The sequence below is a fragment of the Corvus hawaiiensis genome, chromosome 20, assembly GCF_020740725.1.
Source record: "Corvus hawaiiensis isolate bCorHaw1 chromosome 20, bCorHaw1.pri.cur, whole genome shotgun sequence".
Taxonomy (NCBI): Eukaryota; Metazoa; Chordata; class Aves; order Passeriformes; family Corvidae; genus Corvus; species Corvus hawaiiensis.
In genome coordinates, this window is record NC_063232.1 from 6866498 (window position 1) to 6892438 (window position 25941).

General features: G+C 45.7%; 1 protein-coding gene across 7 annotated transcripts in view; it reads right to left on the bottom strand.

The window, feature by feature from the left end:
- COL26A1 (collagen type XXVI alpha 1 chain) overlaps nt 1-25941 on the bottom strand; it is a 167180-nt gene that overhangs the window by 42407 nt on the left and 98832 nt on the right. For 5 of the 7 annotated variants that reach the window (XM_048324814.1, XM_048324818.1, XM_048324816.1 and 2 more), the window contains exon 4: nt 12867-12908. The exons of the other annotated variants lie outside the window; for them this stretch is intronic. In XM_048324814.1, the coding sequence (XP_048180771.1) occupies nt 12867-12908 (42 nt within the window). The remainder of the gene's footprint in view (nt 1-12866; nt 12909-25941) is intronic. 7 annotated transcript variants of the gene reach the window in all.

Below are 25941 nucleotides of genomic sequence, written 5' to 3' on the forward strand. Positions count from 1 at the left end.
TCTTGCTCATCCCCACAGAAAGATAAGACTGAATAAATCCAGTGCTCCCAGGAGCCAAAAGACGTATCAGATGTGTTATAGAGCAAATAAAATACAGAGTCCTACTCTCCCTTCTGCTGGCTTGCACATATTAGTAACTCCCACAGGTTTAGACAGACTGACTTGAACTGTCTGAAAACCATCTCTGTTCATCTGACATGGACTGACCATTTAAGGTCCCTCTGGACAGCTCAGCTCATAAAAAGAGGGACAGCACTAGTCCAGCAGCTCTCTCTGCTCTTGAAGAGTGTCTCAAAGAGCCTTCTCAGGTGCATTTGCAACAGAAAAGGTTTGATTTAAATGGACAAAGTGACACAAGAGGAGAGAAACCAGCAGTGTCACTGCATGTGAGATTTGTACTAATATGATTTTCATGTCAGTGATGTTGAAACACTCAGAAAACACAGCCTGGGTCAGAAGCAGAACTACTTAAGTTCAAGCTGGATTTGATCTCTGAGCCCTTCTGTTGTGAAATGCCTGGAAACCCAGATCCACACCCAAGGTACTTAGACTGGGCCCAAAAGACATTTAAAGTGGATATCCTGATGCAGAAAATCTTACTAAGGCAAGAGTCCTGCCAACGAATCCGTGTGACATTTATTTATCTGACCAACAGGCAGACAAGGCTTTCAAAGGCAGAGATGAGTGCTCAGGGCTGCAGAGTCAGACACTCCATTCAAAGCTCCCTCACTGCACACCAGGAACTGTTCAAGGTCTGGGGTCCACATCTGTCCTTGCAGAAAGCCTGAGAATGGTGGTGACAAATCAAGCTAATAAGTATCTTCCCTAACTATGATGCACTGAAGTATTTAGTGTCTAATCTCGATGGCTCGTGCTTCCAAGGCCTGGGACTGTGCAGCTGAATTTTCTGATCAGGGTGAAAGCAATCTGTGTTATTAAAAAGAGCTTGAGAATCTCACATCATTATTTCTCATGGAACAAGTATAACACTGGGGCAAAAGCACACACTCTTTGACCTGGGACTGCAGAGCAGACACTTTCCATATCTGCAGAAATCCATCACTTGTTGCTACACAGGACCACAGTTTATTTCCCTTCTATTCCTAGTTGGCAGGTTTGTATTTTTCCAGCTAAACTCTGAGAAAGGAGTTGTGATTTCACTCTATCCCAACCTCAAAACACATGGTAGGATTTGTTTTAGAAATATTCCAGCAGGGAGGATAAATAATTGAGATAATGAGCATGAGACAGTACCAGCATATGCAGTGACACCCAGTCTGTCTCCATGATGCCTCACTGTTACTGTCCCAGCACATCTCTCCCTTCCCATTCCTCCTCTCAACTGGAATGTAACTGGAAGGATGGAAAATTCTAATGCAGAGGAGATGTGGAAGACTTCACATGCTGGAAATAACAAGCCAGGTACCCTGTAGCAGCTGTGAGCCCCTCAACTCTGACACAAAGGTTGCTGCATTCAACCCATCTTTGATTAAAGACTGAGCCCCCAGTGCTGCAGCTTTGCCAACAAGCATCAGATCTGTGCCTGAGCTTCCAGTCTGGATACACCCCTGTGAGTGGTCTAAAGCAGGGAATGATGACTTCAGGTACCTTGTTAACCTGGCACTCCTGCATTGTTAACCTGGCCCTCCTGCTTTGCATCATTTCATTATTAAATAGTTGCACACTTCAGCTTCCCAAGCCTGAAAGTCCCACAAGTCTTCAAACTCCTCACTCAAATCATGACAAGAAAGGTGTGATAACAGCCTGATACCAACAGGGCTCTAATGATTTCAGCACAGCTATCACAGTGGCACTGAGGGCAGTAAAAGAAGAACCAATCCAAATTTCACCATGGGGCCTCAGGTCAGTTTTGTGTGAAATGGCAAGGAAACCTCTTGGCGCCTCTGCCCCATTTCTCAGCTCTGACAGCCCATGCTCATTTGTATACCCAGAGTCTCTGCAGAATATTAAAAGAGCTTTTGGTTTCCCTACAGCCAGATGCTCAGTAGATATAAATTGCACAGCTCAACTGAAGTCAAGGGATCAAGGCTCTGTCTCTTTTTCTTGATGGATTGCTCCAAAATTTGTGTTTCAGAGGGGAGGTGGAGGAGGTGGTTTATAGCATATGAAAGGGGAGAGAATTCTGGAATTACAAAGCCTTTGTTTAAACAAATAAAGCCTTTGCAGCCAGTTTTTTTCAAGACCATATTTTGCTATTACAAGAAACTTCAACCTTGCAATGCAATGGGGCATAGCATGCAGGCAGGCTTGAGGACACGAGAATCACATCTGCAGCTCATGCTTCAACCTGCTCAGACTCTAAACAACACATTTCCCTCCTCCCAGGTTCACTTTCCTTTCATCCATTGTTAGCTTAATGTAAAGGACCTGTAAAGGATCCAAGGTTAAAGGATGAAAAAGGACCAAATGTAACATATATGCAGAGAAACAACTGAAATACTTGACTTTTGTGACACAACTTGCCTGGCAGCTCTTCCCTCTCCATCTCATCTATTCCACCACTTCCATTGCATGGCCATGCATGAAGAGAAGCAGGGTTATCCCCAGGGCAGGGGAGCAAACCAGAGCTGCCAACAGCCCATGCTGGAGCACTGGGAAGGCAACAGCAGCTCCATGAAGCTCAACACAGCAGCTCTGGTAGTGCAGCAACTGCACCACCAGCCCTGCTCAGAGCAGCTCCTGCACCACCACAGACACAGCTCGAGCTGCACTGCCCTGACAAATCAGTGACACACAGCTCGACAAGGTTCAGTTGGAAGAACATTTTGTCTGTCAAAGTAAGCAGGAAACCGGCTTTTCTCAGCAGATACTTTCCTCCAGGACAAGTTCAGAGTAGTCTCTGAGAAAATCTGGAAGAAGTCAGCTAAATTCACTCAGTCAACCATGTTTCTTTGCAAAGAGAAAAGGATGAAGCTCAAAATTCCCAAAAGGGCAATAGGAAGCACCATTAACTCAGTAAGCACCCAGGATCTCATGCACCAGAGATGTTTTATTTGACACTCTTGAGAGAAACCACGAGGCCGCTGACCCCTCCATCCCCATACTGCCACACACACACACACTTTAGCCAGAAAAAGAGCAGTGACACTTTCTGACGCTGGCACAGAAGGAATTTCAAGTCAAATTCCACAGCAGAAATATGAACACAGATCTCCTGTGCCTACCTAGGTGGCCCTCAGTGGGGGACAGCTAGCTCAGGTTTGCATCTCCACCTCTCTTTAATTTGTCTGATTTGACCCTTCCAGCCTTTTTACATGGTTACTGAGTTTCCTTAAGTAGTTTATGTTCTGGCCCTTTGCAAAAGCTTTCGCCAGTGCTTGTGAAGGATAGCAGGCCCAAGCCATAAATCACAGCCAACCTGGGATCTGTTTTTTCAACACATTTCCTCTAATGAGAGTCAGATGTTGGCTAGATAGGCTTTATTAATTGTGCTTGTTTAGAACGGGCCGTGTGTGCAGCTCTGCACCGGGCTCTGAGCACATGAAAGGCTGAGGGCTGACAGCGGGCAGGGAGGGGATGAACGCCTCTGTCACCCGGCAGCCTCCGGTCTGAGGAGCAAAGGCTCAGGAATCAAAGGTCTGGAGAGCTGTGGGAGGGAAGGGCTCTGACCCTGGCCACAGCTCCAGGCTCAGTAAAGCTGGAGCAGGAGCTGCTTCTGCAAGGGGAAGCTCTCTGAGTTTTGTTTAGCATAGGATCATTAAGACTCCACTGCTCTGTTTACTGCCCTCATATTTACTTGCTGTGTGCATTGTAAACCACAGAATCACAGAATATCCTGAGCTGGAAGGGACTCAAAATCATCCACTTCAACCCCTGGCCCTGCACAGACACCCCAACAACCCCACCCTGGGCATCCCTGGCAGCGCTGTCCAAACGCTCCTGGAGCTCTGGCAGCCTCGGGGCCGGGACCATTCCCTGGGGAGCCTGGGCAGTGCCCAGCAGCCTCTGGGGGAAGAACCTTTCCCTGATATCCCTGACACAGCTCCAGGCCATTCCCTCAGATCCTGTCACTGATCACCACAGAGGAGAGAGCAGTGGCTGCTCCTCCTCTTCCCCTTTTGGCAAAGACAGTGGCAAGGGAAGGTCCCCAGCTGGCCAGGGGCTGTCAGGGCCCTGGTGCTGGGACACAAAGGCCAAGTCACCCAACCTGGAGAGGAACTGTGCATTCAGTGCCTCCTCCTCCCAACATTTCACATGTCCAGCTGCATAGAATGTGCGTTCTGGCTGACCTGCAAACACTGTATGCTCCAACCTGGCCACAGCCTCACCTTACACCTGTATTTACACACCACACGCCCTTCTGTTCACTCAAGAGTTGGACTCGATGATCCTTCAGGGTCCCTTCCGACTCAGACCATTCTGTGATCCAGGTTCAAGACCAGCACTGGTACAGCCCCACAACATCTCATTCAGCCTGGTCATCAGCACAATTAAAACACCTCACACATCAGGAACTGGGAGCTCAGAGAAACTTAAAGATGGTCTCTTTGACCCAAAGTGGGTTTGCTCTTTCCCACAGTTTTCACATGAGGACTTTGCAGGCTGGAACGTTTTATCTTCACCTGGAAATTGTGAGTTATTAGGTTGCCTATCAATATGAAACAGAATACCTCCAGAATATTTTTGCCTTTTTACCTTCATTCCAGATAATTCACCATCTCTGCTACGAGACCCCAATCACTGCCAAAATTCCCCCATTTGTAATGTCTCTCATATCTCTATTATAACAACCCTTACCCTTAACTTTACTGGCTATTTCTAAAAAGCAGCTCAGATTTCCTTTCTTATGAGAACTGCTATCTGATCCTTTTCCGCTTGTAAAGCGTCCATACTTCATTTCTGTGTCTACTTTTCTTCTTTTTCTTCTTAAAGAGGAAAAGGCTTTTTTTTTTTCATGAACAAATAAGAAATGTTTTTTCATTATCATGATATTCGGTGATTTTGAAATGTCTGTAAGAAAAACCTCAGCAAAACTGAGTGAAAAGAAAGTTTACCACAAACTGCAAGTTACTCCTAGTTGTTGGAGTAACTACTATTCAAGACGCTACACAAAATTTCGTACATTGTTTCAAGTGAGAAACAAAACAGGTGTAATCTTTAAAATTTTTGCAATATTATCTCTAGAGGTTTCTTTCTTAAATGATTTTTCATACCTTCTGAGTGAAATGTTTCGGCCCTAAGTTTTGAATAGCATTTATTTCAAATCTCACTTAAATGAAAAATAAATGAAGAAATTAAGTAGTTTAAAGTGAAAGTAAATGGTTTGGTTTGGGTCACAGGAAACAATTCTGCTTGACCCAAACCCATATTTTAGTTATTACACTGTGTCAAAACTTTAAAATTTTCCATTTCAGATTCTCCTGAATCATTTTTCTTTCCAATTTTTTGATTTTGCAAATGAAGCCAGAAAGCCTCGATTATTCACCCAGGTCTATTCTTAAACAGCTCACATCACTCACGTTTTATTTAAAATTTCACACATGCACACTGCCACCCACTCACTAATTTAATCTGTAACTGCTCTCAGCCTGGGGAGTTGTGCTCTTCCACAAGAGATCCATCCTGCTCCATCAGCACGTGGAATTAGACCAGGATCATTTACTCACAGGCAACCATCAGCTGTGAGATCTGTGTTCAGACCATCTCTATCTGCCAGAGGAAGCTTAAGCAGGGAATGGCTGGGTTTTGATGCAACATGTTTGGCTAGAAATGCAGCATCTTTATTGTTACAAGCACCAAGGACATTTCACTAACACAGCCCGACTGGAGTCACCCCAAAACCAAAGATTTTACCTGTCCAGCATGAGTTTGCTAAGGCCTTGCTGACTGGAGGTGCTGATCCTGGAGCTCCAAGAGATGCTGGTGGCACTGGGGCTGCTCAGTAATTTTGATATTGCACCGAACAACCCTCCCCTGGTTCACAGCTGTAGCAGGGCATGGCAGCAAAGCAGACAAAGCAAATAAAAAGACAGAAAACAAAAAACACACAGGTGGGATGAACAATATGTACCTACAAACCTCTCACAGCAAGACAGGGCTAATCTAAACTAGATCAAAAGTCCCCAGATTAAAAGAGGGATTCCACACGCTTTCCAGCCAAGGAAGCTGGGGGCGCGATGTCCACAGGGCCTGGGGCTCCTTTCCAGGGGACAACACTCCTCCTACAGCTGGTCCAGTCCTCACTATGCCAAAATCTCATGCCTGACACCACCATTGTTGAACTTGACTCATTTCTCCCTCAATCCCTGATCTATGACATGGAGAGAGACTTCATGGGACCTGACCCCAGTGAAGGACACACGGAAACTCCACTGCACTCAAAACTTCATCTCACATTGAGATGGCTTCACATCCCTTACAAACCAGACTGCTTGTCCCTGCTGGGAGAAGCAATCAGGGGGAAAATGCAGTCAAAATATGGTGCAGTGTAACATGAAATAAGGAAGCAGACAGGACAAAAGGAAACATTTGAATCAGGCTCATGGTGAAGTCTGCAGGGACTCTCACAATATTGGTTCTGCACCTGTATAACACAGGTCAGGGAATCTCTCACAGCCTCGAGCCAAACAACGTGTGCTGAGCTGGGGTTTGTGTTTCATAAAGACACTCCAGAGCCAGACAACCAAGGTTTCATTAGTGAACTGCATCCAAAGTTAACCACTGTATAGGAAATATGCATCTTGTTTCCAATTGGGATTTCTGACCTCAAATTCTACCCCCGCTTTGAGTTTTATTACTTGGGCCTGCAAAGCTGCAGGGCAGCTCTAGGGTTGGACACCTCCTCTCTGCACAAAGTCCCTGGCACCCACAAACGTGTGGCATTCAAGATGCTCAGTCAAGCTCTAGTTGTTCCTCATCCAGAACATTTAGCACTGGCTTCCTTTAGCCAAGACAAAAAATCAGCTGAAAGACCAATAAGGAAAACAACTTCTTAAGCCACTGAAAAGGATGGTCCAGATTCAGAAGAATTTGGCTCCCTGGACATCAAAATACTATGTTTGCACATTCTTTTACAGCAAATGCACAATGATGATGATGATGATTGTTATTATTACTATTGCCAGGGGCACTTTTGCAAAGGTTTGATTTCCCATGTCAGCATTTCAGCTTCAGGTTCACCCCACTGTGGTTTGTCCATTCTCCCCCACTCTCTCCCTCCCTGGGGTCTGAACGGCCCCCACAGCCCTCATCCAACACCCCTGTCCTGCACAAGGCCAGTGACCACCACTGAGCACTTGGGAGCTGGGCTGAAACGGTTCAGTGCAGGACATCCTTCAAGGACCATCACTCTGCCTGATGCTGCTCATTACCCCTTGCTGGCCTTTATCTAAATCCCCCGAGCTCTGCAGTGGTCCTTAAAGATCTGAGCAGCAGGAAAAGGATTCCTTCCCACATTTCTCTGCAGCTGTGATTTTGTTCTCCAGGACACCCAGGGACACTGGCGTTTCAGGGGACCCAGCAAATCCCTCACATCCTCTGGTCTCCATAATGTGAAGAACAAGGTAACACTTGCATCCCATTAGTGGTGAGCACAGAGCTGTGCAAAAGACTTTTTGTTTGGGTTTGTTTTCTGTTGTTTCCTTGTTAACTTCTGGGTGAAGAAAAATTAGTAAAGGAAATAGCTGCTTGGGCTCAGCCAGGCACATTTCAGTTTCAGCTTCAGATTTTTAACTCTTAAAAAGAAGCTACACCTCCAACTCATTTTAGACTGAAAAATCAAAGGATATTCATAATCAAAATGTTTTCCAGGATTCCTGCTCTCTGTTGCTTGAACCCCAAACTCACTAAACACTTCCCAAACCTAGGGATCCATCCATTTTCTGATGGGACCAAGCCCTTAATTTTGCCTATTTGCACTTTCTCTGACCTGTGACATGGACCCAACAACAATCAGCACAGAGTGTCCCCTAAGAGGCCTCACACTGGTAGCAGTTTGAGGAGCTTTATTTTGAAGTTCCAGCTGATTCCACCTTGAAACTCTCCTAAAAAATGCCTGAAATGGCAAGTTTAGACCCATGAATGAAGGCCCAGCATCTGGGGAGATTTCTCCTGGAACATGGCAAGCATTGGGTAAGGCTGGGTGTCAGCCAATCTTCTCTCCCACGCCTGTCACCCCACGCACTCAGCCTCAATATTATGTTACCCTTACAGCTGTGGAGGTTTTGACAATGAATTTTGACCCTCCCTCTGAGCACTGATGAGGAACGGGGAGAAGAGCCAGCGAGGCCAAAATGGACAAACCCAGAATGGTGCAATTTGCCTGCAATACACCAAGAAGGAACTGGATACCTCCAGAGTCACTTCCATCCCCTCCAACCCCACACCATCAACAGTCACTTCTGAGCAGCAGGCAACAACACACTGGCAAATAAGCTCCAAGCAGGGCTTTAAAATGACACAGCTTGTGCTTTAAAGGCTGATGCACTGTCACTAGTGCCTGCTGCCACATGATGCCGCTGGCAACAGGGGTGATTTTGGCACTTTAGAACAAGCCCAGGGCCAGATTGCAAGGGGAAGCAACAACCAGAATTTTCCTACAGTCAAAGAGCTCCTAGGTTTCCTACCCACTGAGACTTTAGCCCCAACAGCACAATATGGAAATGCAAGGGCACTTAATCAGATCAAAGCTCTTAACTGTTTAAGTTCATCTTTCTCTGTGAAATGTGTCTGCAAGACACTCTCAGGCACTTCACCGGAGTTAATTACCTGAATCCAAACCATCACAGCCCACAAATCCTTTAAACTTTGAGAATTGACTTAATGCTGAACAGCTGCCAGGCACTCACTCGCCCGCAGCCATGGGAACAGCTTTTCTTATCAATAAATGGGGATTCCTGTGTGTGCAACACCCAGGAACAGCACTGGAAATGTCTCTGCTTGGAGATTAGAAAATGCCAGCAAAAACGTGCTAAGTGCAGCTGGAGGCCAAGCAAGATGCACATTCCCACTAACCCATGGCCCAGTCCCTGTCCAGAGGCGTGGAATGACAATGTGGGGGGTGCTGGGAAAACAGCGGTGTTTGCTGTAAATTGCTGTGCTTCCAAAGGCAAGGCACTGCAGCTCTCCTCAACAGGGAAGCACTGGGCTACCTCCAAGAACCACTGGTAAATGAGGACTTTAATGGTGACAATTGCATCAGTACAAAAGCAATCTCCTATTTTAGTCCAATTAGTGCTGTGCTAAATCATCAGCCCAAGCCTTGCCTTTCGCAGTGGAAGGAGACACATCTGTGAGGCTCCTCTGCTGCATGTGGTTTGTATTATCCTCTAGCACAATATGCATAAACTAATGCTGTTCTACACTTACACAGCACCTCATCTGGAAATCTGAAAGCGATTTATGAATGGTGGGCATCTGTGACATTTTACAGATAGAAATCGAGGCACAGAGGGATTCAGTAATTAGCCCCAGACTTGCACAATGAGTCAGCTGCAGAGCAGAGCCCATTATTTGTTCTGTAGTAGCATCTAGTGTCCAAACACAGAGGAAGACGAGTCTTTCTCCCCAAAAAGCGTACAAGCACACCCAAAAATACCACCCATGCCTGTGTTCAGACCAAGACTACTGAGGAACAGACAGAGTGAATGCACAGCCTAAAGCACAGCCTAAAACACAGCCTACCCTGGCAGACAGGACTCTCCATCCTTGCAATACAAACACAGGCAGGCAGAAGGGTTAATATGCCTGAAAGTTTGTCTGCTTTTTCCACATCAGTTGATCTAATAAAAAAGATTGATTCTCCCCACAAATCTGGCCTCACTTTAACAAATCATTTGATTTGACACAAAGGACTATATTCAGATAGTTTAAATTCCACTTCACTCCCTGAAACTAAAATTTCTAATGGGTTGAAGCCTCAGGAACAGCCAATAGCAAAGGCCAGGCAGAGACACCCACCTTGGGAAGGGCTGGAAGTGCCTGAGTGCAGCCAGAAGCATCTGCAGATCTCTCTGTACTGCGGTGCTTAGGAGCCCACGAGGAACGTCGCAGTGTGAAAGAAAACACACAGCCCTTCCTGTACCTTTCAGAAATACAGCAGCAACTCACATTTCTGAAAGCCTCCCGGTGGTAAACATAACACTGTTATTGCCTGCCCACCTTTCCTGAGGCAGCATGCCAGATGCCTGAAGTGACAATCCCAAAGTATTGGGATGCAGATCACCAGGGTGTAGAAAAAGCCCATAACCACATTCAGGCAATACTGTCTCTGCCTTGCTGCCTGGCCCCACACTTCCAAAGGGTTTAGCCCACGTCCTAAAATCAGAGTATCATTTGGAAGCTAAATGACTAAAATCAAATCATGGAAGGAAACCTTCAAACATTGGGCAACAAGAGGAATCCCAGGTCAGATTGCCAAGAAGGAGGATTCCTTCCACAGACAAAAATACCCTAAAAATCCAACCAACCTATAAATCATAGAGGTTTAGGTTGGAGGGGAACTCAAAGCCCATCCCCCAGCCATGGGCAGGGACATCTTCCACCATCCCAGGCTGCTCCAAGCCCCATCCAACCTGGCCATGGACACTTCCAGGGATCCAGGGGCAGCCACAGCTTCTCTGGGCATCCTATGCCAGGGCCTCCTCACCCTCACAGGGAACAATTCCTTCCTAACATCTAATCTAAACCCCCCTTCTTTGAGTATAAAACCACTGCCCCTTGTTCTGTCACTATTTGCCTGTATAAAAACTTCCTCTCCTTCCTTTTTATAAGCCCTGTTTAAGCACTGGAAGGGGCTCTAAGGTCTTCTTGGAGTTTTCTCTTCTCCAGGCTGAACAACCCCAGCTCTCTCAGCCTGTCTTTGTAGGAGAAGTGTTCAGAGCATCCTAAACACCCATCAGAACCATCACGAGCACCCAGCCCCTATTCCCTAATCTGCTGTCACATTAGCAGAATAGCAGCATCACTAGATTTTGCCTGGATGAAACCTTAAAAGTGTGTGAAAGTGCAGAGTGGAGCAAACCACATTTTAAAATGATTTAGTATCTTGCCTCCTCTGAGGGCTGTGGTGTGCAAGGGCAGGACTCTTCGTGCTCTCTGTGGATACTCAACAGGACAGATGTTGAAAAGGGCACAGCCACCAAGGGAGAAACTGAAGCACAGAGTTTCAGGCCAAGGAAACAAATCACCACTTTAAAAATACAATCCAGAACTGGGACTGGTCTGTGGAATGACCAGTAATAAGGACTGCAGAAAATGTAGATATAATTTCTGCTGACACAATACTTTCCCATGTGTCCTTGGACATGTCATCAGTTCCTCCCCATGGCAGCTCCAACACGAAGGTCACTGTGGTAAGAAGTGCATTTGTGTGCCAGAACATGCCCAAGTTAACAGAAGCAAGCAAGCAACAGCATCCCAAACCACAGCAGAGAGTAGGAAAGAGAATGAGGATAGAAACAAGGACTGAAGGATCCTTCCCTCCCAGAAGGATTGGGGCTGGCTTCTCTATTCAGATATTGAATTTTTTTCCTGATACAGTAAGAACTAAGAATTTCAAGGAAGCCGTTACACGCTCCAAATATCCTCTGGTCTCCACAGTGAGCACCGGGAACAGTGTTGGGCATCTTCAGGGTCCCACCCAAGGGATCCAGCAGTGCAGGTTTGACACAGATCCTTCCCAGGCTGCCCTCTCTGCCCTGTTTGGCTGCTTCCCACTCCTCCAGCTGTGCCTGGGACCCATGGCCAATTCCACCCTGAACAACCATTCCATGAGGAATCAGCAGCACGTTCTGTGACACCCATGGGCAGAGCACAGAGATGAACTGAGCTACAGCAAGAAGCACAGCTCCGTAGAGGGTGGGGCACAAAGACTGGGGCTTGTCCTAATCTGAGGCTTCACAGGAGCTTCTGGGCTGTGGGACATGAGTTTTCCTGCTGAGTGTGTGTTCAGCAAGGAGAGCACAGGGGCAGAGCAGTGAGAGCTCCTCATGCCCTGTCACACCACTGCCTTCACAACCCAGCACTTGGGATAACTCAGCATGTGCTGCTTCCAAGGTGCCACGATTTTCACCTTCCACAAAACCTGCATGTGGCTGTCCGGTACAAAGACTCCCATGTAAATTCCTACTTCTTGTTGATTAACCATCACTGGAGATATATTTTAGAATTTAAAACCTTGGTTGGGCTTTTGCACTTGCACCAGAGAACTTCCAAGCCTCTTTTAACATCAGTTTGAAGACACACAGTTCATGCACCAGCAAGCAACAAATCAGCTTTCATTCACTTTCAACCTTTAAAACCAGTCTGGTATTTTCAGGGGTGGCTGTTCCAAGACACCACCACACTCAGACACAAGCAAACACCAGGCTGCTGGATGCCAGCAGCTGAGGAACCTCTACCTCCTCATTGGAGAGCCTTCAAATAAGGCCAGAGCCACCATCCCTCTGAGTACTCACCTCACCAAGTAACCCCATTTCTGGCTCTTCAGCATCCCACCCCCAAAGATTGATGAGAAGCATGAGAGGTTGGGAAAAACAGAGGCATGAGTTTTAATGGGAAGGACAGCACAACAGTTACCCTGAGACAGCCCCAGGAGCCTGGTGTCCTCTCTCAGACAGGGAACCAAGCAGGAAGAAGGAAAGTGAAAGCAGTATAGCCCTTCCCAGGTGCTCATCAGGTACTGCCTGGCCAGTGCCCAGAGAGAAGCAGGCCATTCCCAGCTCCCTTTTCCAGATCCTTGAGGGAAACTGAGGCAAAGAGCAGGCAGAGACTCACAGACCCCCCTCCCACAAGCTTCTCCCCAGAAGCAAAGGGCATCCCTGGCTGGCACAGCCTCCCCTCCCCCAGGAGTGCACCCCAGCTGCTCTGGAGCTCTGCCTTGCGGGGAGTCCGTGGTGCCCACTTACGGTCCTGGCTGGGAAAGGACCCGTGCTGGCGGCCAGAGGAACCTGCGGGGGGAGACAAGGAATTATCACTGGGCTCGTGTCAAACCCTCGCCCTGCACAGCACTGCCTCAGCAGAGGAAAAGTTCACTCAGCTGGCGGAGCAACACTTGGTCAGGAATGGAAGAGCCTCTGTTGCCCCTCTGCCAGCAGCAACCCCGGCCCCCCGGCATGCACAGCACACACCACCCTCCCGAGGGCTGACATGAGCCTCTAAAACAGCCCCTGCCTGCTCTGGAGATGATGCTTCTGAGAAATACAACCTCAGACAAAGCTCCTGAAGAAAACAGGCTGCAGCATCCACTCTGGCTGAGTGTAAAAGGGGCTGGGGTTGGATCCGGGGTGGTTTTTTGGGATAACGGCAGTCGCTGCTTCCATCACGCACAATGGGGAAAAAATGGTCCCAGGTGCAAGGAGGGAGAGCAGCTGCTGTTGTTTTGGCTGAACCATGGGGAGAAGAACCCAACACCTTTCCAGCAGCTGGTGCATATGGTGCATATGCTAAAAATGATGTTTGTGACAAGAAGAGATAGAATCAAGGTGGAGGGAAGGCCTTTAGCAGAATGGGCACAGCAACATCTCCTAATGCTTCGAAAAACAGAGCACATTTCAGAGGGGTGTCTGCCCCCAGCTCTGCCAAAGACAGCTTGTCAGCTGGTTTGGTGATCTTCCCTCTACAGACTTTTTCTGTTTCCAAGTGTAACACCAGAGAGGACTACTCCCACTGCCTTTATAACCAGTCTGAGGTCTGTGAAGACCTAATTATTTAAGTCTGTGAACCACAAAGCACTTTCATCTGGAAAGCACAATATATGAGCAAATCAGTATCTGTGTTTTGTGAATAAAAGGGTAATAAAAGGAAAAAGAAAAATGCTAAACAAGCTGAGAAAATAACTGTCTTAGTAGGAAAAACTTCCCCCAGCACTGGAGGGTGACGGTCCCATGGAAGTGATGGATATTAGTCATGATCAGCACACATAAAACCATCTTGAAGATACTAACTGCAAACAACTGTTACAAGAGTTTACAAGAGTGTGTTTGTTGTACCAGTGTCTAGAAACATCACATTAAAACCAACCAAACAAGATCAGATAATTGCTTTGAATGTGGTTTTTGTTAGTTTGGGGTCCTGGATGGTTTTGTGCAAATGCCTGGGAAGCTGGGCAGCCAACTTGCTCATGGTCCTCCTACTCATCCTCACTGGGAGGAACAGGAGATGCTGGTGCATTTACACCAGTGCAAATCTGGACAATGTCTGGAGTCCCTTAGGACCCTCAAAGAGTCACCAAAGCCCACACATATTTCTTTGGAGGATGATGCTTCAACTTTCCTCCAGCTCTGCTGTGTCACTCAAGCTTTAAAGCACACAGCAGTGATACTGGGCTGAGGCCTGTCCCACAGTCAGTGTTACATTCCCCTATTCTTTGAGGGAAATAAATAGAGACTTGACTTCTGGTGTGACTCCCAGCAGATGTTTTTGTAATGTTGGGCAAGTTTGGGACACATGGATGAACAGAAAACGGCCCAGAATGAACACCAGCACTATCTTATCCCATTTTCCTTAAAGACACCCTGTCTCAGCAGGACCTGACCCCAAGACCCTCCCAGGATTGCCAGTGTGGGGAATCTTTTCAGCTAGTTTAATCCAATATTTGGGATTCAGTGTTGTTCATTCAGCAAGGACATGGTAAATCAGATCCCTGAGGGGATGCTGCCATAAAGTCCTACCATGTTTTTTCTCAGATGAGCAACCACAGTCTGTGCTGCCCTGCTCACTGCACTTCTCCTCCCACCAGCTCGAGCAGTGGGAGCCAGGCAGCAGCGTTTGCCTCTAGGAAATTCTGTAGGGAGAAGGTGATGGCCATGCTGCAGCCTTTCCTGCATCCCCAGTGCCAGCAGGCTCCAAGCTATGTCAACTCCTGCTGCAACGCCATCTCTGGATGCAGAGGAGAGAGCGGGCAGGAGGGATCTGGGACACATCCTAGGGCAGGGCAGCCTGGCTGGGTCCCAGTGTCACTTAAGTGCAAACAGAAAACACGGCATTCACTGAGTGAGACCTTCCTGTTGCATGGCCAGGAGCACTTTTGTAGCAGGAACCACACAGGGGAGTCCCAGAAACCTCCCACAGAAACCTCCCTCCAGATACCCCAGCTCCTGATCCTGTCAGATGTGATGGGTGTCTAAATCTCTTTCCTCTTTTTACAGGTCTGCCTTAAGACTGCAGCAAGCCACAGCAATTCCCTGCTTCACAGAAAACCAGTCCCACCCAGCCTCCTCCCTGCCTTGGCTACAGCAGCCACAGGATTGCAGGTCAGGACTGGGATGCAGCCCCAGCACCTTCTCCAGCTCCCAGAACAGCCAGCTGGGCAGGCTCGTATCCTTCTCCTCCAAGAGGAGGCAGAGCTCTCTCATCCAGGTCAGGTACTAGCACAGCCAAGTCTCAAAGAGCCTAAAACCTGTTACCCTGGGCCACAACAGCTGCCCTCCACGCCAGGGGAGGACACATCAGCTGCAAGGGGAGTGCAGAGAAACAAGAATCAAGCTTCACATTTTAAGCCCAAGTCTGGCAGAAGCCTCCCCTTTGCACTGAGACTGTCAGTGCAGCACATTGATTGTGAGTGAAGGGGAAGAAAATTAATCTTGTCTTTCATGTTTGAGGACTTAACATAAGGTCAACCAAACACATCCTGCATGATATTTTTGGGAATGGGTGGTCACAGAAAATGGCAATGCAAAAAGTCTCTTTGCTGCTGGAAGCCCTGCCTCACTACAGAGCGTCCACACTACCTGCAAGCCATAACAAAATGCTCAAAACCACATGGTTTTGCACTCTTATCCAAATAATAGAATAATCACTATGCAATAAATTTTCTTTCATCATTCAACCATTAACAGCAACTTCAAACCACCAAGTTCTGCTTCTACTTTGAGAAGCAGACAAAGATTCCAGTTTAGTCCTTTCCAGATGAAATTAGATAAATGTTTAATGCCTTCTGCAAGATCTGCAGAGTCAACAAAAATACCAAAGGCCAAAACCAGAGGGATCCTGTTAACTAACTCAAGATCCATCTAGAGTTAAACAGCATCCACAGTGAGAACAGAAAGTTTCTCCCTTTGCACAACAGTGTCAGGTCAAGATCAATGACCAAAAAAAAAGTTTACTAGGTCTTTTCTGTAATAGCAACAAGAAGGAAAAACCTAAATCTCAAGAATTGTAACAGAAAGGCCGGTCAAAGGTAGAAATGTATTCCACAGCCCTGTGCAGAGAATCCATTTCTGGACATCTGCCTAAAACTCTGCATCCGCCTTGTGCTGGCTCAACCCCCATTGCTCTTGGCAGGTGAGAGAGAAAATTGGTTATAAAATGAGCTCTATATTTTATAAGTTTCATAAACATTTTTTTGAAAAAAACTGGAATATGAGGTATTCTCAGAGATTCTGTGCCAGAGAGTAATGTGGTCTAACTTGGAAACAGAGTTACCACCTGTTCATGGCAACTGCTCTTTTAATCTTCGTTTCTGTTTTATGAGCTGACCAACACTATTTTATTAGCTGACAATTAGTTTAGGTTGATTTAATTAAGCAAAATTGAGTACAATCCCTCTTTCTTCCAGGGCAAATGTTCTGCAGGATTAGGGGTATGTGCAACTTGGAACCTGTATCAATAAAGCTAAATTCCAGATCTTTTTGTCCAAAACAATCACATGACTGTCCAGGTAAATATATGTCAATGAACACAGAGATGGTCTAGGAGTTCTAAGAGAGAAAGAGATGTTCTAAGAAAAGAAAAGATGTTCTAAGAGGAAAAGAGATGTCCTAAGAGAAAAAGGCAGGCTCTGGCTGCCTGGGGAAAACCAGAGGGGATAGTTTGACACAGCACTTGTGCTTAGGTTTAACTGGTTTGAGTTGCCACCTTTGCTTTTAGAATGAGTGTCTGCACCTCCTGGATGGACACTCTGCCAGATAAGGAGAAAGATGAAAAATAACCCAGTCTGAAAACAGTAATTGATTATTTTTCAAGGAGATCAATTCCTCAATTGGAATTCCTCAAGTGGCTCTTCCACTTGTGGCAGTGGGACAGAAAGGGCAGCGTGGGGTGGGAGGAGGAGCAGGCAATGGAGGGGTGGTTTGAGCTGCCCCTGGGAAGTGGCTCATTTCACTCATGCAAGGACGAAGACATGGTCACTGCCTGCCACTGTCAGGCAGCTCTCAGGGTTAGTGCTCCATCTAAAGCTTGAAGCTGATGACAAAAATCTCTTGATATCAACAGAAGGTCATCTGCATCTTGAGCAGATGCCTCCAAAACGGATGTTGTACAGGAGGCAAGGGTAAGTGTTTGCTCTTTTCTGCCAGTGTTTGCTCTCCTGTGAGCAAATACCCCCATGCATCAGCATTTGGGCTAAAGAACCACGTGTCTGCAGAGCACTGCATAAGGCAGCAGGGGATGGATACCTCAGCTTTAATGTCTTTGGGTTTGGCTTTCGTTGTTGTTGTAACCGTTTTCTTCTTTATTTTTTCCCTTTAATATTTTGTATAACATTTGTAGAGCTGTACTAAGAAGGAATTCCCAGCTGGGCAAACACTTCTAGTTCAACACAAACTCAGCCTTACACACAGACAGGAGCTTTAGCTGTGAGTCAGGTATCAGGCTGAGAGGATTTAGCCTTTCCCAGGCAGGTTGTACAGATGTTTATGCTTGGCTCATTTTAAAAATTCAAAGCAATAATTGACCAAAATCAGCAGCCTTTTGAGTACCAGCCCTCACCAAGGTAAGCTTGAGTGAAATAATCAAGGATGAACTTCCTCATGTCACAATTTCTTGAGGCCCATTTTGCAACAAAGCAGAACCCAGTGGTTAATTCTATGTGCAGAACTTGCAGTAGAGGTTGTGGCCACAACTCAGCCCTGGAGGATTGATAGAAATTACTGTAACAGTAGTAGAGGCTCGGGTGCAGTTCAGTGCAGACAATTTTGCAGTCAAATGGCTCTTCTGTAAAATATATGTTGCCTTTGACACTTACTGAGCCTTGAAAAGTGAGCCACCACCATTAGTTGTAATCCCTGGCAAGGAAAGCACTAATAATTCTGACTAATTGTCATGGAAAGTTACCCTGAGTGCAAATTTGACAGTTATAAAAACCCAATTTTGGAATTCCAAATAGGCCAGGAACATAATTAGGCTCTAGATTTTAACACCCTCTTGATCAATGGTGGGGTAATGGAGACCCTTCCAAGGGCTTTGTTTTGAAATGAATGGCGCCATATTGATGAAACAGCTTGGACCCAAACCAGAAATTAAATTGAAAGTTTAAACAATGCAGCTGTATTTTATCATCCTGTATTGTCAAGCTTTAACGAAAATAGCTCCTAAACAGAGCCACATGTTTTGCCTGTTGCCCAAAAACTGAAGGTGAATTTTAAAACCCTTTCCTAAGCTGCAGGATGCCAAGATTTTTCAGCTAGAAGTTATTATTAGGACTCAATAGTATTTCATATAAGCCCTGACAATGGTTTTGTATGGTTTCTGTAAAAGCAACTTCATTTTTTACACCAGAGATGGCTCAGATGAGTGACGCTTCAAAAAAATGGAACCTCTCATGTATTTCTTCTTTTCCATGTACATGGGACAAAGGCAGATATAAAAGCACATTTCCATCATCACAACCACCAATACAGGGAGTGTAATTTGGATTTCCCCCTCATCTTATGTATCATTAATGAACATTGTCAGCTGCCTTCTAATCCCTGGACGTGGAGACAGATTTAGTGAGGGTCTATCAGGTATTTCAGTGTCACTGAGAAACCTGCAGTCAGCTCTTACTTTGAGAGTTATCTCTTGCCTTTGAGGATTAAGATATGATTAAAAAAACACTTGTTAGTTACAACATTCCAAGAACCAGACCTTTGATTTTTCTAGCAAATCGGTCAAGAGACGGGAGACAGAAAATATATAATGAGACTTGGTCTTTTTAATATCCAAGGATGGATTTGCACAGCTGGAAAATTAGGGAAAAACTCTGGGGTTTGGCTTGTAATCTGTTCAAATAGCCTAGAGGATTTTAGGGGGTGCAACTCACACAAATTAAATGGGATTCTACTGCATTTATTTATTGGATATAGTATTGCAGTAAGATGGCAAAACTCAGTTCCACATTAAGCAAAAATCTGCTGAAAACCAAAGAGCACATTAAGTTCTACCAGCCTTTCCCATAAAAGTTTAAGCATTCAATCTCAGTTTTGAGTATCCATAATCCCAGAAACAAGACAGAAAAAGCTCCAGGACTGTAACCCTCCAGTGGAGTAGGTTCCATGGCTCAACCCTCCCCTATGCTCCAAGGATGAGGTATTAAAATTGGATCTCTGAGGAAGCTTGCAGAGGGGTGCACACAACTTTCATCTCGGTCCACCGGATGAAGGAAGGGAGATGAGACATAAAGAGATAAAAAAGCTGAGAACAAAGAGGTCTGTGTGGTGCCTCCCGCCTCCCTCACGCTGGATAAACATGTCTATCAGAGCCTGAGGTCAGGGTAAAGCCTCTGACAACGGTGCTCTGCAAGTCTGAGGGTCTTTTATCTCCCTGTGCAACTCAGGCTTCCCAAAAGCACGCACACCAACTTACCCAGAAGGTTTCCATGGAGTGTCACCCATTTTCCTCCTGCTGGAAGACCTGTGAGCTGGACACTGTGTGCCAGCACTGACCATCAGCACCACAGGAAGGGCTGTGGGAGCTGCTCTCCTGGCACAGCACCAGGGATCCCCAGCAGCAGCCTCTGTGCCCAGTCCAGCAGGACAGGCCACAGGCAGCGCCCCGCTGGAAGGCAGAACTCCCCTGGGACTGGAATTTAGGCAATTTCTCCACGAGGGATGGTGCTACCACAGGGACACAGCAGCCATCCCAAGCTCAATGAGCACCACTAACACCACATGGTGACACAGCAACCTCTGGTGTGCTTGCCAGGCATGCAAATCAGGCAGGGATGCTCAGCCTCTGGAGAGATCCCTCCTTCTCCCTCTTCCTGCTCCACCTTCCCTCCTCCAAGGGGAGCCCAGGGGACTGGTGAAAAGGAGACAGGCAGACAGATGAACTTCAGTGAGATGAATGTCTTTCTTCATGTTTTAGATCACTCGCTCATTAACATGGATGTGGTACATCCTTCCCTTGCATATATCAGGGACATTAAGTGTGTTACAGGGGCTGAGTGACTCACAGTCATATCAGAGGTCACACATGTGCCTTGAGCACACCATGAGAAATGCTATTTTTATTCATCTTTTCACCCAACATTTTACTGCACTGCATTCTCAAATGCTACCTAAATGTCAGGATGAGGAGATGGTTTTTAATGAGGTTACCACTCCCATTCATCTGCCACTGTTCAATACCTCATGGGCATTTTTATCTCTCCTAGTACACTAACAAGACTGTAAAAGAGGCAAGATAAACAGCAGCCAAATAACTCGGATATTGTAGCCTGGTATGTGAACATGGGCTTTCAAAAAAGCCACCACTGAGGTGGCTAAGGACGGAGCAGCACCAACCTGTCCTGTGGCAAGTTATCTCTACAGTCCTTTCATGGCTAATGAACATCCAACAACGCTTGATAAAAACAGTGTCTGCTACTGATCAAGTACTGGTTGCTTTGTATCACACTTGAATCTAACAGGAAGAAATGTCCAAGAAGATGTATTGTCTAAGTTTAATGTTTTATCAAAACCAGATGAGCACACATAGCCCGAGGTGCTGGGCAAAAGCCAAAACATACAAGTGGGAAACTGCAAGCGGGTAAAATGTGACACTTGAATTAAAAGAGAGGTGGTTCCCTCCATGCCAAAAACATTTTTACCATGATGGTACTGTGTATCTGGAACACCTCCACCTCCCCAAACAGAACACTGTAGTTGCTACAAAGCCTCCCCATGTCAGGCTCTGCTGAGTGGAAATCCCAGCTCAGACCACCTCTGGATGATGCACTCCAGTGCCTTTCCTTTTACACATTCATTTACACAGACATGTACATGTGCACACACCCAGAGGAAAACTGCTTCCATCATTTCTACACTCTGGAATACTACTGAGCAGCTTTCTGAATGATTTCCCTCATGCTATGGCCTTGGCCTTCAGTGAGGAACCCTGCCCAGTGTTCTTTTCAAAGACATGGTGTTATGGTGGAGAATAAGCAAGACAGAACTGCCAGAGGTTTAGCCCTGACTTTCCAGTGACCACCCTCCACCTATGCCTTGCTCCACTCTCTGCCTTTTTCAGTCTAAGTCCCTTTGGAGTCCACTGAAGCCAGGTTTGGAGTCACTGGGATGTGGAGATGTGTATTTAAGCTGGAATGGACGTGTCTTTTCTGATGTAAGGCCCCAGCTTGTAGTTTCATAGCTCCCAGCTGCTGAGGAAGCACAGTTCAGTGGTGCTTACTGAGCCTACAATTGACTCCCAGGACAGCCAACACCAAGTACCAGGTGGCTTGGGGAATTCTGCCATGTGCACTTAAGTAAAGATCCTAAACTCTCTGTGACAAGAACATGAGGGGAATAGAAGGCACCAAACCATCACTAAGCTATACTTGCACATTTTTTATGTGCTAAATCGTTGTTTTCAATTTACTTCTAGCAAGGAAAACATCTATTGAGTGGGTTTGTCACATTCCTGTAAAGCACAATCCACCAGTGCCCATTGAAAAAGCCGCAGGGCAACAGGAAATGTCTCAAATGCCCCCAAATTCCTCACTCCTCATCATCATCTCTATCCCTCTGAAACCTGGCTACACTTTACACCATGAAAATTAGTAGCAGAAGAGGCATTCTAGCCCCTGGACATTTTAAGTTTTCTGTCCAGCCAAGTCCATGGAAAAGGCACTGCCCTATCCACTGCCACAGATGCAATGGCCACAGTTCCCTCACTAATGTCCCCCTCCTCCTCTATTGCTGAAAAGTAACATAACTGTTGGAAAGAACTGCAAAATAGTTTTTAAGGTTCATTAAAATATTTCAAAAAGTCACTTTGATTTAAAAACCCACCTTAGTAAAGCCATATTTATAGTTTCTTTCCACAGTCTTCGTCCATTTATACAGCTGCAGTTCCTCCAGAAGACAGTTCAAAGAAATGCAGCTCCAGGCACCCAGTCAGAGCCTAAAAATCCACTGCTGAGTTGCCCAATATTTTACTAATAAAATTTGTCTTCAGTGATATAAATTGAAAATGCAAAGCAGCAACCTGCTCACAATCTACTGCAGAGGGGTTTCAACCTGTGGCTCAATCCCATGAAAAAAGGTGTTCCACATGACTTATGATTGCTGGAGGCAGATAAGGAAAGAAATTGAGTAAGTAGGTGTTGAAACTTCTTAGAAATCTGACCATATCCTGGGGTATTTTCAGCTGCTCACAGAAACAGACACTTCATTTCTGATCTGAGATCAGGGCAGCCACTTGATGACTTCTAGGAGAACAGGCCACCTGCTTTCACAGCCTCTACAAAAGGACATTCTCTCAGTTAAAGCTTCCACACAAGCCCTGTTTTCCCAGTGAAAAGATATTTTGATTGCTTCTGCCTGAGGTCCAAGATACCCCAAGGAGAGGAACCAACTGCAGGAGCACAACACATCAAAAGCTGTTCTCATGAAGCTGCCAGATTCAGCTTAGCTGAAAAAAAGCACAAATAAATTTCCTCCCAGTGCCTGGGTACAGCCTTCCTGCTCCACCCAGTAAGACATAGGTCAGAATTCAAGACTAGGAGCAGGGGATAAATTTGGAATTGCTGAACTCTTCTAAAAACCAAAAGCAACACAAGTTCTACGCTGTGCAAGAATTACAAAATATTAAAATTAGGATAGTATCAAAAAGTGCACAGAAAACCTAAAAGGTATTTGTTTTCCTACAATGCTGCCCTTGAGCTGTAGCATCTACCAATGCAGCATTTCTTCTGAGTCTCCATTATTCCCATGCAAAAAAAAGGAATGTTTAGGGCTGCAGAAGCTGCCACCTGGCAGGTCCTGCTGTAGCTGTGAGTTTTCTCCAAGCCCACAGAGGGCTCTGCTCTGAGTGGTCTCTTGGTGCTCCTGAGCATTGTTGTTAAATGAGAGAGCACTATTTGACTTGCAAAATCAATTCATGCACAAGCAAGGCTGGAGTTATGTTTGCTTTTTTTTTTAAAAAAAAAAAACCCAAACCACATAAGCTTATTGAGGGGCTAACAGATAGAACAAGAGTCAAGTGTGTTATCAGTGAATGGAGACAACCAAATTGTTTTGAGCTTGAGATGTAAGATGTTGACTGAGAAATGCTGGACCTGGACTGCACAGTGACTGCCTGTAAGACCAGCAAGGCTAATGAGAACAGCAGGACAGGAATATCTCCAACAGCCAGACTCTACATCCTAAAATTCTTTCATTTCAGTTACTATGAAATTCCAGTGCTTCTCTGATAACATCTAGAAGGCAAATGTTACCACAGCACAATCTCCGAGGAAGCAAATTTCAAAATTGAAATGACCTCTGAAATATTTGCCTCCATCACTTTTGCCAAGAAACTTGGGGCAGTTCTCATCTTTCATCATTGCTGATTCTCAGCTTTTGACAAACAGTAAGCATTAGGTTATTATTAGTAGCAATATCTTAAATAAGTGCCCAAGAATCCATTTACCCTTTGGTACTGAAAAAATTTCAAAGAAAGAAATTACTTTAAAACAAATAAACAAACATAAAAACCCCTACCACTCAGAAGTTCGGCTTAGCTAGCATGCCTGGATTCAATCTGTAGTTCCTCAGAAATCACAAGCCAGTGGAAGGTTAACTGGAAATCATGGGATGGGAATGCATTTGGAATTCTCATTGTGGAGGGTAAATGACACATTTTTAAACTCTGAAGCTTGGTTGGTATTTCAGGCAGTGAAATACCCGCCCAGCCACCTTCTGCCCATGTTTGATGGGACAGGTGGCTCCACCCACATCAGCCTTGAGTACAACACTGTGTCCTCAGCTCTCACCCGCTCGTGGGGTACGTAGGAGAATCCTTTACCTCAATACCAACACTGTTCATATTTTTCCAAGGAGAGGGCATCCTTCCTGCTACATTCCCTGGACCAAAAAATATTACTGACAGGGTTACAGCTCCCTGGGGACACAGACAATTGCTTTCTTACTTCACACCCTTGGATACATGCATCTGACTCCAGATGTCCATAGAACATTTCATTCTATGCAGGCTACTGATTTCCCTCACCATTTTTCAATTAATGAGTGATTTGATTAGCACTGGCCAGGATATGGGCAGTTGTGAGCACACTGAATTTCAGAAGGAAAGTTGTACCATAAAGTCATACATATCATTGACAGGAACCCTAAAAACAACCATTATTCAGGACATTTTTCCCCCACACAAACCAAGACAACCTCAGAGTCAGACAAACCCTGAAACGCTCCTCGGGCCATGCCTGCTCTGCTCTCAGGATGGGATGTACCCCTCCCCTGGATAACTTGGCCTTGCCTGTGCTAATCCAGCTGTTTTATTTTGTGAATTGGAGTCTTACTGCAAAGGCAAGAGAGCCACGAGTTCAGATTCGGCGGTGCACAGGGGATTTTCTCTGATAATCCCACTCGTCATTACGGAAGCTTGATGTGCAAACGATGAGCCGCTAATATCCACCAGGGAGAAACCAGCCTCAGACTCCACAGGCCATTCAGGGGCTGCATCTGTGGATCTTCCAAACATGATTAAGTGCCTCAACTAGAGGGAACTGCTTTTTCTTTCTTCCCTTTTAATGAATAGCTCAGAGTTCAGAACATAGGGAAGAGAAAAAGTGCCTGAAAATGGTCAACAGTGCATCGAAAGGATCTGGAAACTTCATCTTGAGTGCCTTCAGGCTCCTTGCATCCTACAACAAATTTTATATCCTCTCTCCTGTATCTTAACCAGGAAGGCTAAGGGGAAAAGGTCACACTTACCTCAGAGAACTGAGGATCTCCTGGTCTGGACAAAATCGCACTAAAGGCCAGCAAATATGTTGACATGTCAAAGTGGAACCATGTCATTTTATACCAGGCAGAATCCACCTCCTTCACCAGCAGCTCAACAGACAAGTTTCCCATTGTGAGCATATAATGTTTTATATTAACTGAGTTAATGATGTCATGGCCAGTAACTCTTCCCTCCTGACTCTCAGTTATTTCCCCTTGTTTTTCACAGGACATAAATTGCAAGTTCTGATAACCAGCAGTGGTAACTGTGCGGCGTTTTCCCCTGTTCTTTCCCCTTCTCACTTTATTCTCTTCCCATAATCAGTTTTATATGAAAAAGTCCTATTGATTGTGACTGTATGCAAAATGTCCATCGATCAACTCCCTGCAGGGGTTAAATACTGTGAGCTGCCAGTGCCTGCAGCTCTGTTTGCCTTGGGACACTCCTGCATGTGCAGTTCCTGTCCCACAGCTTGGCCTACAACCTTTTGAGACATTCAGGACTGACAAATTACAGCACAAAGTTCAGAGCAAGAAGCATTCTGATGAGGGCTCTGATACAAAGAATATGAAAGATCAAGCAGAAAACCTGCTTTCAAATGTTTTTAGCTGGTGTTGAAGGACAAATCTCAGTAAAGTTGAGACGAGAGGCAACCATCAGCTCAACTTCTGAAAAAAGTCACCAGTTATGTCACTCTGGCTCAGTTCTCAGTAAAACATCCAGCTCAATGGAGCAAGTTGCTTGAATTTCTCTCTCTCATGGCTTACATTAATTAAGTACTACTTAATGCAATATGATGTTTTAGTCATTGTATTCTCAAAGAAAGTTAAGCAACACTGAAACTGTTCTCATGGCAAAGTTACTTGGCTGCATTACATCTCCTACAGATGTCATCACACAGATTTAACATGTGGGTCATTCTATCTGCACAAATCAGGAGTAACTGCAGCGGAGTCAGCAGAATCCTGCTGCCATAGAGCCTGTGTGAGATGAGAAATGGGGCTGCTGCCTTCTTCCCTCAGCTATCCCACTGGAACACCGGAATACGCAATGGGGGAGGCACTTGCTAAGAGAGGAAGA